At 46.7% G+C, this 18,057-nt stretch overlaps 1 protein-coding gene across 1 annotated transcript; it reads left to right on the top strand.

Moving 5' to 3' along the window:
* The first annotated feature begins 8,381 nt into the window (after positions 1-8,381).
* LOC119279084 (xyloglucan galactosyltransferase KATAMARI1 homolog) lies at positions 8,382-9,968 on the top strand. The gene has a single exon (XM_037560482.1). It carries the CDS (start codon positions 8,382-8,384, stop codon positions 9,966-9,968), a length of 1,587 nt encoding a protein of 528 aa, XP_037416379.1.
* Positions 9,969-18,057: the final 8,089 nt, after the last annotated feature.

Raw genomic sequence — 18,057 nt, 5'->3', positions numbered from 1 at the left:
GGGGGACTCCCTAGAGGAGATCAATAGGACGTTCATTGTAATTATTCCCAAGGTACAAAACCCTACACTACTGTCTCAGTTTCGGCCTATAAGCCTGTGCAATGTGATTTATAAAATCGCTTCCAAAGTACTGGCTAACCGTCTGAAGCAGATTCTCCCGGATATTATCTCTGAAGAACAGTCGGCCTTTGTGCCGGGTCGCTTGATTACGGATAATGTTATTACAGCATATGAGTGCCTTCATTTTATGAAAAACAACAGGAGCAAGAAGAACGGTCATTGTGCGGTGAAGCTAGACATGATGAAAGCTTATGACCGTGTCGAGTGGGCGTACTTGGAGGCGATCATGAGGAAATTGGGTTTCTGTAATTCTTTCGTGGATCAAGTGATGAGAGGGGTGACATCAGTAACCTTCTCATTGTTATTTAATGGAGGTACCGGCCACGAATTCTCACCTTCTCGAGGGATCAAAAGGGATACCCCATCTCCCCGTACTTGTTCTTATTAGCAACAGAAGGGTTGTCATGCATGCTCAAAAAATCTAGCGAGGAGGGGATGTTTGAGGGCATCAAAATTGCTCCCACAGCGCCATATGTAAATCACCTCCTATTTGCTGATGATTGTCTCCTGTTCAGCAGGGCAACGGTGGACCATGCTGCTCAGTTAAATAAAATTCTGAATGAGTATTACCAGGCATCTGGACAGCGTATAAATCATGAAAAATCCTCCGGTTTTTGGGGAAAGGCTGCCCAGGCACTTGCAGAGATACAGTAAAGGCAACTCTGAACATACAAAAGGAATCCTTAAATGAGAGATACTTGGGTCTCCCATCTGATGTAGGACGCATGAAGAATGGCGTGTTTTCTTGTCTGAAGGATGGAGTGTGGAAACATGTGCAGGGATGGATGGAAAAAAATGCCTAGTTAGCAGCGGGAAGGAAGTGCTAATCAAGTCCGTGGTACAGGCACTACCAACATATTCTATGTCCTTATTCAAGCTGCCACGGGGCTTGTGCGAGCACATCGCGATGTTGATACGGAAATTTTGGTGGGGTAGTAGAGCAGGAGAAAGGAAAACAACATGGATCTCGTGGGAGACATTGTGCATGCCCAAGTACAAGGGGGGCTTGGGTTTTAGAGACATGGAGATTTTCAATCTCGCTCTCCTAGCAAAGCAGGCATGGAGATTACTCCAGGGCCCAAGCTCACTCAGTGCCCGCATATTGAAATCTGTTTATTATCCCAACTCCGATATTCTGGCTGCTGAAGTGGGATCACGGCCGTCCCAGATATGGCGATCCATCTGTGAAGGGCGGGATATTCTCAAGACGGGGCTGACTAAACGGATCGGTGATGGGGAGGATACTGACATATGGAATGACAACTGGCTGCCACGTAGTTACAATATGCGACCGGTCAGTACGATCTCAGCTAATCCACCGACACTGGTTTCGGAGTTGATATCACACGCAACACGAACATGGAATGAAGAGAGCCTACAGAATCACTTGTTGCCCATGGATGCAGAGATAGTACGTCAGATTCCTATTAGCTACAAACAACAAAAGGACTTCTATGCGTGGCAGTATGAAAAGAGTGGGGTGTTCTCAGTATGTTCTTGTTATCGTCTAGTGGTGGAGACAAAATTCAGAAGGGAAAATTGGCTCAATGGGAGCTCGGTAGCTCGGATTTAGAACAACAGGAACGTCAGTGGAAGATGTTGTGGGGTGTTAAGGTCCCGGCTAAGTTACGAATATTTGTTTGGAGACTTGCACGGGCGTCGCTACCAATGGGTCAGGAGCGAAAACGGAGGCACATGACGGACGAGGAGGTGTGTCCGATTTGCAGGGCTGCAGTGGACTCATGGTGACATGCTTTGCTAGACTGCAATATGTCAAAGTGCATTTGGTCATTGCGAGACGATGACTCGTTGCTTCCTGTTTATGGCGATGAGACGACCGACCCGAAGCTGTGGTTGTTTAACCTTTGCAGAACACTCAGCAAGGACCAATTCATCTCGGTATTAGTTACATTGTGGGCTATTTGGTGGGCTAGGCGAAAGGCAATCCACGAACACGAACTACAGAGCCCGCTATCCACACATCAATTCATCATAAAGTTTCTGCAGGAGCTTGAAGAGATCCCAGCGAGACAACAAGTTGCTAGACTTGCAAGAGCTTCGGTTACAACACATGATAAGGCCTGGATCCCACCGGGAATGGGAGAGGCAAAGCTAAATGTAGACGGTGCGGTGGCCAAGTCATCCAACGTTGGGGCAGTGGGCGTTGTATGCCGGAGTGAGACCGGACTTTTTTGGGGGGCCTCGGCTGTTGTATTTCATGGTTTGACTGAACCAGCGACATTGGAGACATTTGCTTGTAGGGAGGCACTCGCTCTAGCCGAGGATTGGGTTGTGAATAAAGTGCGTGTTGCATCTAACTGTCTGAGAGTCATCAACGACCTGAAGAGTCCAATCCATCTCGGCGAATACTGCATGATCTTACAAGAGATCAACGAAAGGAAACAGAAGTTTCAAAGCTGTGAGCTCGTCCACGAGCAACGCGCTAGCAATGGTGAGGCACATAGATTAGCTAGAATGGCTACTACCCTTGATATTGGCCGACATTTGTGGCTCATCGATCCACCAGATCATCTTTGTATCCCTTTAAACATTGAGACATAAATAAAGCGCGTTGCTCCTTCTTAAAAAAAAGAGTAATACAATCCTTTTACCCCCGCAAAAAAAAGCAATGGATATACTGCAGGAAATAAATAATTAATTAATATTTGGTATATTTGTTATTAAGATATATAATGTGTTACTGAAATTAAGAACAAAAATATAAAAAGAGATATAACAAAAAATATGAGCACATTAGTATGCAAATTTCGTGATGTTACCATCAATTTGTATAACTTTTGTAATGCAAATATGAGCTACCTGCTATAAAAAAAATGCAAATATGAGTGATATATTCATAGAAGAGTAGAACAATAAATTACCTAATATATATTGTAGAAAGGATTTACAGTTTGAAGTCAATCTGCACGGTTCCTTTTATCCAAAATTAGCACTACTATATTTGTAAAGTGGTCAATATTCCCAATTTATCCTAAAGCAGAACTATGTCGTACTCGGCAAAATCATCAGATGTATTCAGTCAATTGTATCGCATCCAGATTAGTACGAAATAGAAAAAATCAGTCCATGGCTTGTTGAATAACCAAAACCGGGTCAGAGGGATGCAAACCGTGCGTGACGGGACGTCCTCTGGAAGGTTGATATTGAACAATTTCATCGTCTGGCCGAGGCCATACTGACTAGGTGTTTCCCTGCATACTAGTAAGTAAAAACCCTCGAACTAGTTTTGAACACGGCGGCGACAGATGGAGTTACTATGAAATCTAAGACACATATGGATGAAGATTATTTAGTATCGCTTAATTGGTTCTCCATATGAGAAAACCCCAATCAGGCTTGGTAGACAGTTGGCGAGCAAACTTTGATGGCGCTGGAGGCAAAGGCGACCGGTGGCGGTGCGGTGTGTTTCGCAAGTGTGCATGCTGCGGGGATAGTCGTCATGGCGACACTCTCGTCGAGCTCACGACTTTGGCAGACTAACAAATGAGACTAGCAGATGTAGAGTGAGGAAGAAGGGGGGGAGGGGGGTTGTATGAGTGGAGAAGGGGAGTGATACTGTAGCCAGGTGTGAACCCTATGTACATAATCACACACGGGTCCCCATAAGTTGCGGGTCATATATTGCACATAGTTTTCTTTTCTAAACGGTGGGTGATACCTAACAACTTCGCAAACGATTCTTTTTTTCAACCCATTGCTACCTCTTAAGCTTGCGTTGGTTTTTCCCTTGAAGAGAAAAGGTGATGCAGCAAAGAAGCATAAGTATTTCCCTCATTTTGAGAACTATAAGGTATCAATCCAGTAGGAGACAATGTACAAGTCACCGAATACCTACACAAACAATCAACAACTTGCACCCAACGCGATAAAGGGGTTGTCAATCCTTTCATATTTACTTGCAAAAGTGAGATCTGATAGAGATAGATAAACGGTAAAGTAAATATTTTTTGGTTTTTTTGTTTATACATCAGAAAATAAAGATTGCAAAATAGTAGATCGGAAACTAGTATGATGTAAACGAGATTCAATATAATGGATAAAAGACCTGGGGGCAATAAGTTTCACTAGTGGCTTCTCTCAAGATAGCAAATATTACGGTGGGTGAACAAATTACTGCCGAGCAATTGATAAAAAAACGCAAAGGTTATGACGATATCTAAGGCAATGATCATGAACATAGGCATCACGTCCGTGTCAAGTAGATCGAAACGATTCTGCATCTACTACTATTACTCCACACATCGATCGACTCATGCCTGCATCTAGAGTATTAAGTTTATAAAGAACAGAGTAACACATTAAGTAAGATGACATGATGTACAGGAATTAACTCAAACAATATGATGAAAACCCCATCTTTTTATCCTCGATGGAAATAATATAATGTGTGCCTTGTTGTCCCTACTGTCACTGGGAAAGGACACCGCAAGATTGAACCCAACGCTAAGCACTTCTCCCATGGCAAGAAAGATCAATCTAGTAGGCCAAACTAAACCAATAATTTGAAGAGACTTGCAAAGATATCAAATCATGCATATAAGAATTCAGAGAAGAACCGAATAATATTCATATATATCTGATCATAAATCCATAATTCATCGGATCTCGACAAACACACCACAAAAGAATATTAAATCAAATAGATCTCCAAGAACATCAAGGAGAACATGGTATTGAGAATCAAAGAGATAGAAGAAGTCATCTAGCTACTAGCTATGGACCCATAGGTCTGTGATAAACTACTCACGCATCATCGGAGAGGCAATGGTGTCGATGAAGAAGCCCTCCATGATTGAATCCCCCTTTGGCAAGACGCCGGAAAAGACCCCTAGATGGGATCTCACGGGTACAGAAGGTTGCGGCGGTGGAAAAGTGGTTTCGTGGCTTCCCTGGGTGTTTTCAGGGTATAAGAGTATATATAGGCGAAGGAGCTAGGTCAGGAGACCCACGAGGGGCCCACGAGGTAGGGGCGTGCCCTCTTGCCTCGTGGCCGCCTCATTGCGTCTCCGACTTCATCTCCAAGTTTTCTGGTTTTCCTTCTGGTCCAAGAAAGATCATCGCGAAAGTTTCATTCCATTTGGACTCCGTTTGATATTCATTTTTTGCGAAACTCTAAAATAGGCAAAAAAAACAGAAACTGGCAGGGCTCTCGGTTAATAGGTTAGTCCCAAAAATAATATAAAATAACATATAAATGCCTATTAAACATCAAAACAGATACTCCCTCCATAAAGAAATATAAGAGCGTTTAGATTACTAAAGTAGTGATCTAAACGCTCTTATATTTCTTTACAGAGGGAGTAATATAATAACATGGAACAATAAAAAATTATAGATACGTTGGAGACGTATCACCCATCTGTACTATACCGCATACAGTTTAAATTTTCAGGCCGTGCGTGATGCCCCAACTATCGCACACAATATTTATTTATATCAGTTTTGATAAAGCACATCTAGATGTGCCATAAGTATTGCACATCTAAGTCCATTGTCATTGATCTTACATAGAGATTCATGTGGGTATTTTCTTTTCCCTTTTCCTTTTCCTTTTTGTGCTTGATTGAGTCACTTAGATGTGCAATAACTAGAGCACATCTAGATGTGTCCTAGACATTCCCTATATATTTCTGCTAATGGTTCTATTTTGAAGCGTCTCTGATGTTTCGTATGCGATTTGGGAGGCTTAATAGAGGTCAGGTGTAATAGTGGACCGAAACAATAACATCCCTATCTTGCTGCATGAGACCCTTGATCTCACCAACAGTAGATGCATTTGCTGACCGGACGGGCTCCCGTTGCATGAACGCTTTGGCAGCTATCTTCGAGCCTGTATCAATAACAAATGGCTTTGAAATCCACTTGTGAGCAAGGGCAATACTGTTCATACAGGCCAAGAGCTCAGCTTCCACCGTGCCGGTACAAGCGTGCAGGAAACGACATGAAGAAAAACAAACGAGCATTCTTCATCTCGGAGGACCATGCCCACCCCTCTGTCTCTGCTTCCACAGTAAAATCCCCATCTACATTCAGCTTGTTCCATATCCAGGTGTGGGTCTGGATGTCTGGTCCATCGATCAGGAGCCCCTCCGCTGATATGTACTATAAATTTGTTTCTCCTTCTTGCGTACAGCGTTATTGCATGTGAGAATCATCTTCCCTCGGCAACCGTCTTCCATGGGGGGTTGATGTAAGCATAAGAGGAAGTTGATGTTGCTAGATATGAAGCGTTGTGAAACATATATTGGTGGTGGCTCATTCTGATGTGTGATCTCATTGCGTACATGCCATATTCTCCAAAGTGTCATCAGCAGCCGGAGGTGCTCATTCGTATCAAAGTTACACAAAAGATTAAGCAGCCAATCAGCGCCGGTGTCCACCACTTCAACCAACGACATCTGAAATTCTGCACGCTTGGTACGCCAAAACCTAACCAGAATGCATGGAACATGTCCTCTCGGTCCATTCCACATAAGAAACACAAGTCAGATTTCTCTAATTTCCTAGAAACTTTAATTTCCATTGTGGCCAGCGAATTCATCACAAGCTTCCACGCGAAGACCTATATCTTTGATGGAGTGGACATCCCCCACACTGCCTTTCAGACGATGCGGTTGCCCCGTGTTTCATTTTTTTTTATGGATGACTAGATGACCAATGCCTAATAAAACTAGATTTTGCATCAAAATGAGTTTTATTGGAGTATAATTTTGCTCACCATATAATCCTTTTTTGATGAAACAGAAATTGTGACTTCCCTACTCTATCAATCTGATCGAGCTTTCTTTGAGCCTCCGATCCAGTGGCATTAACTAAGTGAAACCGGTATCCAGACTTTCAGAGGTGTTGCGGCGGATCCAATTCTGGCATCAAGGCTGAGGGTTTGTATCGCGAGAATAACGGCTCAGATTTAATTAGTAAAGCTTAATTAGTTACTGTGCGCGCCCAGGATCCAAAGCTAGTCGAAGGATCTAGGAGAAAATTCTTCATGGGTGAGTTGGTTGAGATTAAGGAGAAAATTTTTGGTGTAGTAACTAGAAAAAGTCCCTCTTAGAGATTTTTTAATCAAACAGAAGGGACTACTAGGGACTAAAACTTGCCTTTGAGACTAAATGAAGAAGACTCTCAGTCTATTTTGTGACTTTTCCAACAATGCCCCTCCTGCACCCATTGCCCGCCGCCCCATGGTGTTGTTTGCTTATTATTTTTCTGTATACTAGGGGTAACATGAACATTTTTTTTCGGAAAAACTTCCAATCTATTCATCTTCAATCATGGAAGTACAACGAATACCAGAAATAAAAATTGCATCCAGATTCGTAGACCACCTAGCGACGACTACAAGCACCGAAGCGAGCCGAAGGCGCGCCGCAGTCATTGCCCCTCCATCGCCGGAGCCGGGCACAACTTGTTGTAGTAGATAGTCGGGAAGTTGTCATGCTAAGGCCCCATAGGACCAGCACCCCAGAACAACAACCGCCGCCGATGAAAAATAACGTAGATCGGAAGGATCCAAACCGAAGACACACGAACGTAGACGAACAACGACGAGATCCGAGTAAGTCCACCAACGATGCTAGACGCACTGCCGGAACATGGGTTAGGCAGGAAGACCTTTATTCCATCTTCAGGGAGCCGCCGCCGTCTCGCCTTCCTGAGTAGGACACAAACCCTAACAAGATTGAAAAGAACGACTAAAAACGGAGCCCTCCCGCTGGCCTTTGCCAGGATCCACCGCGCCTACATGGCCCTAGGGCCACCGAAGACGAGGCGGACCTGCGCCGGCGCCGGCGAGAGGCACGACCCTAACTTTCTTTCTTGGAGGTGTGCCCGACTCCGTGCTGGGTATCTCGTTGGGGTAACATGATCATTTAATAACCTCTAGGGAGGGACTAGGGACTTTTTAGAGACTATGGACTTTTTAGTTGAGACTAGAAAAGTCCTATGACTTATGAACCAAACAGGGCCTAGGTTTAGCATTTTGGGGAACATGCATGTGTGGTGCCATTAGTGAAGTCAACTCGACAAGCACGTACGTACGAGCTTGGATTGAATTTTTACCTCGATGCCATAATGAAATATTGTTTGGATTTTGTACTGCGTCAACGGCTGTGTACTCTACTAACTGTACGCACTAATTAATCCTTCTCAGGTGCTCGCGCACACGCAGCTGAACCAGTTCTTGGTTGCATTGGTTGGAGCAGCTTGCAGATCTAGCACCAGCACCAGCACCACCGACGATGAGGCCCCTCTCGCGGAACATCCACAGAGAACTCGACGCCGCGGCCGTGGTCGACGGCAAGCAGCACACGGAGAGAGGCGCCCGGCGGCCGTCCCGGCTGTTCTACCTCGGCCTCCTCTACACCGTTTCGTGGGCCCTGGTATTCTTCCACCACTTCTCCACCGGCGTCCAATCCTCAGGCGACGCCACGGCAGGAGGAGCGTCGGCCTTCTTCTCGGCGTCCCGCATCTTCCGCCAGGACCCGTGCGCCGGCCGGTACGTGTACATGTACGACCTGCCGCCCCGGTTCAACGCCGACCTCGTCCGCCAGTGCCGCCGGATCTCGGGCTCCCCCGACGTGTGCAAGGACGTGGCCAACGACGGGTTCGGCCCGCCCATCACGTGGACGGGCGGAGACGAGGGCGGGTGGCTGCCGGACCGGGGCGCCTACAACACCGACCAGTACATGCTGGGCATCATCTTCCATGCCCGGATGCGGCGGCACGAGTGCCTCACGGCCGACCCCGCAGCCGCCTCCGCGGTGTACGTCCCGTTCTACGCCGGGCTCGACGCGGCGATGCACCTGGACAACCCAGACCTTGCGGTGCGGGACGCCCTGTCGCGGGACCTGGTGGACTGGCTGGAACAGCGCCCCGAGTGGCGCGCCATGGGTGGGCGCGACCACTTCCTGGTCTCCGGGCGGGGCACGTGGGACTTCCTCCGCGGCCCCGACGCCGACGGCTGGGGCAACGCGCTCATGACCTACCCGGCCATCCGCAACGCCACGTTCCTAACCACTGAGGCCAGTCCGTGGCACGGCCACGACTTCGCCGTGCCGTTTCCGTCGCACTTCCACCCCTCGTCCGACGCCGACGTCACTGACTGGCAAGACCGCATGCGCCATGCGCAGCGCGGCCTGCTATGGTGCTTCGCCGGCGGGCCCCGTGGAGGTGACATGGGAACCGTGCGGGCCCAGATCATCAAGCAGTGCGGCCGGTCGAGCCAGTGCTCCCTGCTCGGCAAGTCGGCTGTGACGAAGCCGGGGCACTACGCGGCTGGCCACGCCATGCGGCTGCTGGAGAGCGCCGAGTTCTGCATGCAGCCGCGCGGGGACGGGTACACGCGCAAGTCCACCTTCGACGCCATCCTCGCCGGCTGCATCCCGGTGTTCTTCCACCCGGTGTCGGCCTACCTCCAGTACACTTGGCACCTGCCCAGAGACTATCGGAGCTACTCCGTGTTCATCCCCGCCGGCGACGTCGGCCGGAACGCTAGCATCGAGGAGGTGCTGAGTAAGATACCGTCGGAGAAGGTGGCGCGGATGCGGGAGCAGGTCATCCGGCTTATACCCACCGTGATGTACCGGGACCCTGCAGCCAAGGGGGTTACCTTCAAAGACGCGGTGGACGTGGCCCTTGAGCGTGTCATCCACCGGGTGGCGAAGCGCCGGCGTGCTGCGGCCGAGGGACGGGAGCTCGTGGACAGCGTCGACGGAGGTGATAGCTGGAAGTACGACCTGATGCTAGAAGATGGGCAGAAGAAGATAGGTCCGCATGAGTTTGATCAATATGTCTACATGCACCTAGCCGCAAATTTAGTTGGGTAGTTTGTCAAACATAGTCTGGTATGGTATGGTGGAAGAACCAAAGATGACGGCCAGTGGTCAGACAGACCGAGGCCCTAGCTAGATCGTGTGATTCAAAATTAGCTTCTCTCGGTTCATGAATCACTTCTGCATCAACAAACGTTTGCGATCTCTGCTTGATATCTCCAATAATGGTCGCCGATCTTTCCATGAACTCACTCTTTTGGTTGACTGTGGCCAAACAGTCCGTAGCTACTCTTACCCTTGTCATCTTAAGATCTTGTGCCAACGAGAAATTGGACTTGTGCAATATGATTCTACGAAAGGAAATACATATTCAAATGTATTTTCCCATGCTTATATATATTTGAATGACGTGCAAAGCACATACAATTTGCTAGTACAATTTAGACATATTTGAAGTAAAAAAAAGGTAAAACTATGTGCACGTCTGGCAGCGGGGAGCTCCATTCCCACGACATGAATACACTTCACTAGTCTACGGCCTACCGCGGCGGATCACTTTGTCTTCCTCACATCCGGCAGCTCACTCATCGGACTACCGGAAGCCCTGGAGGTATATTCTTCCCCTGTATCTTCCCTATATCCGACTGCGCCGCTCATCGGAATGGCAAAGAGGGTGCTCAGCCGGAGGGGAGGGGGGCTCCCCCGCTTCCGTGGAGCCCAGACAGGGGCCGATGATGGTTTGAGATAGCGAACCGGACAAATCACTGACTGTACAAGCTGGCGACGCGCCGGTGGTGGTCTTCCCGAGACCCAAGCGGCGGCGGCCTCCAATGTTCTATTTCCCTCGGTGTTGGCGATGGATGCAGACGCCTGGCCATCGACTCATCGATCTCCGCGTAGTCGGCTTCTTCTTCTGCTGGCAGGGCGCAGCCGACTTGGAGCGGCAACTACTTGTTTCGTCGGGCTAGGCGAGGGAGGTGGAGCAGCAAGCTGCCTCGCTCGTATCCGTCGGGCTCGGCGGCCCACCCAGCTGGCTTTTATGCCAGAGAACTGCTCTTCCTCCTCGTCAGATGCCACCAAAAGGGTGGAGAAAATGGTGGAAGGAGAAGATGGAGAGGGTCGGAGTGGTGTGATTTTCACCCAGCATCTGGCCTCCCTTAAATAGCGGCGGATGGGAGGAGCTTGCCCGTCGTTGTGTTTAATAATGCCGCATGTTCGTGAACATATGTGTGGCTCGAGTAGGTTTCTTGCCTTCCATGTGGGTTTAATGGAGGAGTTTGAATGCGGCCAGGACGCGTGTTCTGTCAGGCGTGCAGCGGGCTGCGCCCTCAGCCGGCATGCCGCTTCAATGGCGGAGGCAGTGTGAGGTCGTGTCCACCCTGAGCCTTCTTCAATGTCGAGCGGCCGCTCTTTCAAAGGCATGAATTCGAGCAGCTGGCACCAGGTGGGAACGCGCCCAGGTTAGGTGGGAGGGGGTTTGCGAGGGCCAGGGTGGTCAGAAGGGGCGTCGGTGATGTCCAGACACCAACAAAGCCCCCCTCCCCCATGTTCGTCTCCGCTTTGCGGGAGAAAGTACGTCTGGACCGTCCTGTGGACCAATACAAACTTGTATTGGGTGGCTCAACACGTCCGGGCCGCGGGCGGTTTGGTTTGAGGGTTGCTGTTGGGGATGCCCTAACGGAGGCACCGATGTACTGTCCATGTTCATCATGGAAAATCGTTGCACTCACTCCCATATTAGTGTTTTTTGAAACTGTAGCATCGACATTGAACATTGCCACCCCCAGGGCCTTTGAGCCATCGTTTGTTCCTAGTTCTTTCCTCTCTCCCCACCTTCTTCTCTGGTGTTTGCGGCAACATATCTAGTTGAGTGATATAATTTTGAATGAATACAAAAGTGGAAGTGGACTCTAAAACAACTCCTCATTCTTTTCTTTCCTCCTTGCCCACCAAATGGCCCAAAGGGAAACAACAATCTTTGTAAAATCTTACTCACTGACTGAATCTTGCATGTCTTTTTTAACACAGTACAATCAAAGTCACTTTCATACACGAGCATATACTAACCACTATGAACGAACACACGCACACCCTACGCCTATCAGCACCTCCGAGAGACCGAGCTGGCATAGCATCTTGAGATTTTACAAAGTCAACAGAGGCGCCTCGCAGTCGACGGGAACATCTCCTGCCACTGAACAAACTGTTGGGGGACGTAACATGCAATCTCAAAAAGTTTACTATGCTCACGCAAGATCTATCTAGGAGATACATAGCAACGAGAGGGGGAGAGAATCTTCATACCCTTGAGGATCGCTAAGCGGAAGCATTTATCAACGCGGTTGATGTAGTCGTACACCTTCATGACCCGTCCCGATCAAGTACCGAACGTACAACACCTCGGCGTTCAGCACACGTTCAGCTCAATGACGTTCTCGCCTTCTTGAACCAGCAAGACGGGCGAAGTAGTAGATGAGTTCCGGCAGCACGACGGCATGGTGACGGTGTTGGTGAAGAACAATCTCCGCAGGGCTTCGCCTAAGCACTACGGAAACTATGATGGAGGATAAACTAGAGGGGACGGGGTTGCCAGCACACGGCTTGGTGAATCTTGATGTGTCTTTGGTGCTAGCCCTGCCCCTTTATTTATATGTTGAGCCCTGGGGTCGAAACTTGGAGCAAAAGCCTCCTCAAAGTCGGTTTTGCCCGAAAGGCAAGAGTCCCACTCGGACTCCAGGACCAAACTCCACAATCCTTGGCGTTTGGCCCAGACGCCATGGGTCTCGGCGCTAGGGTCTCCGGCGTTTGTCCTCTGACCTCCGCAAAACTTTCTTTTGCACCGACCTATAGCCATGTGGGCTTGACCCCTTAGCCTAACCATATCAACCTATATATGAATCTTTACCTCCGGACCATTCCAGAGCTCCTCGTCTTGTTCGTGATCTCATCCGGGACTCCGAACAACATTCAGTCACTGAGGGAGTCCTGGATTCAGGGGTCCTCAAGAGTCTGGCCTAGGAGTACGGGCCGGGTTGGATGGGCCGTACAGGATCAAGTCGAAGATCATCTACCGTCTCCAGATGGGACTTCTCAACACGTGGACGGCAAGAATATTAATAGAGTCCGGAGGTTTTCTTCCCTGATAAACCGACTTTGTACACTCCATAGACCCCCTCCGGTCTGTATATAAGCTGGAGGGGTTAGTCCGCAGAGGGCAACTTTTTCGCCATTACGATCTCGAGGTAGATCAACTCTTCTAATCTTCATACTCAACAATCATAATCAAGCAGGAGTAGGGTTTTACCTCCACTAAGAGGGCCTGAACCTGGGTAAACATCGTGTCCCCAGGCCTCCTGTTACCATTGATCCTTAGACGCATAGCTTGGGCCCTCCTACCCGAGATCTGCTAGTTTTGACACCGACAGTCACCAACATACATAACTTATATAGTACTATATCATCAGCGAACGCTAAGCGTGTGCACCCTACGGGTTCGAGAACTATGTAGACAAGACTTAGTCACCTCTCCGGTCAATAACCAATAGCAGGACCTGGATGCCCATATTGGCTCCTACATATTCTATCAAGATCTTCATCGGTCGAACCTTATGACAGCATATGTAATTCCCTTTGTCTATAAGTATGTTACTTGCCCGAGATTCGACGTCGGTATCTTCATACCTAGTTCAATATCATTACCAGTAAGTCTCTTTACTCGTTCCGTAATACATCATCCTGCAACTAACTCATTAGTAACTTTGCTTGCAAGGCTTCTTATGATGTGTATTACCGAGAGGGCCAAGAGATACCTCTCCGATACTCTGAGTGACAAATCCTAATCTCGATCTATGCCAACCGAACAAACACCTTTGGAGATACCTGTAGAGCATCTTTATAATCACCCTATTTCGTTGTGACGTTTGATAGCACACAAGGCATTCCTCGGGTATCCAGGGAGTTGCATAATCTCATAGTCAGAGGAATATGTATTTGACATGAAGAAAGCAATAGCATTAAAACTGACCGATCATTATGCTAAGCTATCGGATGGGTCTTGTCCATCACATCATTCTCCTAATGATGTGATCCCATTAATCAAGTGACAACACATGTCTATGGTTAGGAAACTTAATCATGTTTGATCAACGAGCTAGTTTAGTAGAGGCTTACTAGGGACGTAGTATTTTGTCTACGTATCCACACATGTATCAAGTTTCCGGTTAATACAATTCTAGCATGAATAATAAAAATTTATCATGAAATAAGGAAAAATAAAATAACAACTTTATTATTGCCTCTAGGGCATATTTCCTTCAGTCTCCCACTTACACTAGAGTCAATAATATAGTTCACATTGCCATGTGATTTAACACCAATAGTTCACATCTTTATGTGATTAACACCCATAGTTCACATCGCCATGTGACCAACAGCCAAAGGGTTTACTAGAGTCAATAATCTAGTTCACATCGCTATGTGATCTACACCCAAAGAGTACTTGGGTGTGATCATGTTTTGCTTGTGAGAGAGGTTTAGTCAACGGGTCTGCCACATTCAAATCCGTATGTATTTCACAAATTTCTATGTCTACGATGCTCTGCATGGAGCTACTCTAGCTAATTGCTCCCACTTTCAATATGTATCCAGATTGAGAGTCATCTGGATTGGTGTCAAAGATTGCATCAGCGTAACCCTTTACGACAAACTCTTTATCACCTCCATAACCGAGAAATATATTTCCTTAGTCCTCTTAGGTAACTAAGGATAAATTTTGACCATTGTCCAGTGATCCACTCCTGGATCACTATTGTACCCCCTTGCCAAACTTATGGCAAGGTACACAATATGTCTGGTACACAACATGACATACTTTATAGAACCTATGGCTGAGGCATAGGGAATGACTTTCATTCTCTCTTTATCTTCTGTCGTGGTCGGGTTTTGAGTCTTACTCAACTTCACACCTTACAATACAGGCAAGAACTCCTCTGACTGATCCATTTTAGAACTCCTTCAAAATCTTGTCAAGGTATGTACTCATTGAAAGTCTTATCAAGCGTCTTGATCTATCTCTATAGATCTTGATGCCCAATATGTAAGCAGCTTCACCGAGGTCTTTGATTAAAAAAATTCTTATTCAACTATCCTTTTATGCTATCCAAAAATTCTATATCATTTAATATCAATAATATGTCATTCACATATAATATCAGAAATGCTACAGAGCTCCCACTCACTTTCTTGTAAATATAGGCGTCTCCGAAAGTCTGTATAAAACCATATGCTTTGATAACCTCATCAAAGTGTATATTCCAACTCCAAGATGCTTGCACCAGTCTATAGATGGATCGCTGGAGCTTCCACACTTTGTTAGAACCTTCAGGATCGACAAAACCTTCGCGTTGCATCATATACAACTCTTCTTTAAGAAATCCATTAAGGAATGCAGTTTTGACGTCCATTTGCCAGATTTCATAATCATAAAATGCGGCAATTGCTAACATGATTCGGACAGACTTAAGCATCGCTGCGGGTGAGAAAGTCTCATCGTAGTCAACTCCTTGAAGTTGTTGAAAATCTATTGCGACAAATCGAGCTTTGTAGATAGTAACATTACCATCAGCGTCAGTCTTTTTCTTGAAGATCCGTTTATTCTCTATGGCTTGCTGATCATCAAGCAAGTCCATCAAAGTACATACTTTGTTCTCATACATGGATCCTATCTCAGATTTCATGGCTTCAAGCCATCTGTCGGAATCTGGGCTCATCATAGCTTCTTCATAGTTCGTAGGTTCGCCATGGTCTAGTAACATAACTTACAGGATAGGATTACCGTACCACACTGGTGCGGATCGTGCTCTGGTTGATCTATGAGGTTCAGTAGTAACTTGATCTAAAGTTTCATGATCATCATCATTAGCTTCCTCTCTAGTTGGTGTAGTCATCACGGGAATAGTTTTCTCTGATGTACTACTTTCCAATTCGAGAGACGGTACAATTACCTCATTAAGTTCTACTTTCCTCGCACTCACTTCTTTCGAAAGAAACTCCTTCTCTAGAAAGGACCCATTCTTAGCAACAAAGATCTTGCTTTCGGATCTGTGGTAGAAGGTGTACTGATACGTCTCCAACATATATATAAATTATGAAGCATTCATGCTATTATATTATCGGTTTTGAATGATTACGAGCTTTATTATACACTTTTATATTACTTTTGTGACTAACCTAATAACCGGAGGCCCAACCCATATTGCTATTTTATTGCCTGTTTCAGTATTTCGAAGAAAAGGAATATCAAACGGAGTCCAAACGGAATGAAACTTTCGGCAGCGTGATTTTTTGGAAGAATATCATCCGAGAGACTTGGAGTTCATGTCAGAAGAGCCTCGAGGAGGCCAGGGGATAGGAGGGCGCGCCCACCCCTCCTGGGTACGCCCCCCTATCTCGTGGGCCCCTCGAGCACCCCCCCGACCAACTTCTTTCACCTATATAGTCCCATATACCCTAAAAACATCGTGGTAGAAGATACATCGGGAGTTCCGCCGCCGCAAGCCTCTGTAGCCACCAAAAGTCAATCGGGACCGTGTTCCGGCACCCTGCCGGAGGGGGGATCCCTCACCGGTGGCCATCTTCATCATCCCGGCGCTCTCCATGACGAGGAGGGAGTAGTTCACCCTCGAGGCTGAGGGTATGTACCAGTAGCTATGTGTTTGATCTCTCTCTCTCTCTCTCTCTCTCTCTCTCTCTCTCGTGTTCTCTCTCGTGTTCCCTCTATGACACGATCTTGATGTATCGCGAGCTTTGCTATTATAGTTGGATCTTATGATGTTTCTCCCTCTCTATTCTCTTGTGATGAATTGAGTTTTCCCTTTGAAGTTGTCTTATCGGATTGAGTCTTTAATGATTTGAGAACACTTGATGTATGTCTTATGTGGGATACCCGTGGTGACAATGGTTATTATATTGATCCACTTGATGTATGTTTTGGCGATCAACTTGCGGGTTCCGCCCATGAACCTATGCATAGGGGTTGGCACACGTTCTTGTCTTGACTCTCCGGTAGAAACTTTGGGACACTCTTTGAAGTACTTTGTGTTGGTTGAATAGATGAATCTGAGATTGTGTGATGCATATCGTATAATCATGCCCACGGATACTTGAGGTGACAATGGAGTATCTAGGTGACATTAGGGTTTTGGTTGATTTGTGTCTTAAGGTGTTATTCTAGTATGAACTCTATGATAGATTGAACGGAAAGAATAGCTTCATGTTATTTTACTACGGACTCTTGAATAGGTAGATCAAAACGGACAACTTTGAGGTGGTTTCGTACCCTACCATAATCTCTTCGTTCATTCTCCTCTATTACTGGCTTTGGAGTGACTCTTTGTTGCATGTTGAGGGATTGTTATGTGATCCAATTATGTTATTATTGTTGAGAGAACTTGCACTAGTGAAAGTATGAACCCTAGGCCTTGTTTCCTATCATTGCAATACCATTTGTGCTCACTTTTATCATTAGTTACCTTGCTGTTTTTATAATTTCAGATTACAAATACCTTTATCTATTATCCATATTGCACTTGTATCACCATCTCTTCGCCGAACTAGTGCACCTATACAATTTACCATTGTATTGGGTGTGTTGGGGACACAAGAGACTCTTTACTATTTGGTTGCAGGGTTGTTTGAGAGAGACCATTTTCATCCTATGCCTCCCACTGATTGATAAACCTTAGGTCATCCACTTGAGGGAAATTTGCTACTATCGTACAAACCTCTGCACTTGGAGGCCCAACAACGTCTACAAGAAGAAGGTTGCGTAGTAGACATCAAGCTCTTTTCTGGCACCCTGCCGGAGGGGGGATCCTTCACCGGTGGCCATCTTCATCCCATGCCTCCCACGGATTGATAAATCTTAGGTCATCCACTTGAGGGAAATTTGTTACTGTCCTACAAACCTCTGCACTTGGAGGCCCAACAACGTCTACAAGAACAAGGTTGTGTAGTAGATATCATGTACCCAATTGTTTCCTTAGGCTATCCTATGAAGACGCACTTCTCTGATTTGGGTTCGATCTTATCAGGCTCAAGCCTTTTGACATAAGTGTCACAACCCCAAATTTTAAGAAATGGCAGC

This window comes from Triticum dicoccoides, chromosome 3B (genome assembly GCF_002162155.2).
Source record: "Triticum dicoccoides isolate Atlit2015 ecotype Zavitan chromosome 3B, WEW_v2.0, whole genome shotgun sequence".
NCBI lineage: Eukaryota > Viridiplantae > Streptophyta > Magnoliopsida > Poales > Poaceae > Triticum > Triticum dicoccoides.
Note: the sequence above shows the minus strand (reverse complement) of the source record. Positions and strands in the feature narration are given on the sequence as shown.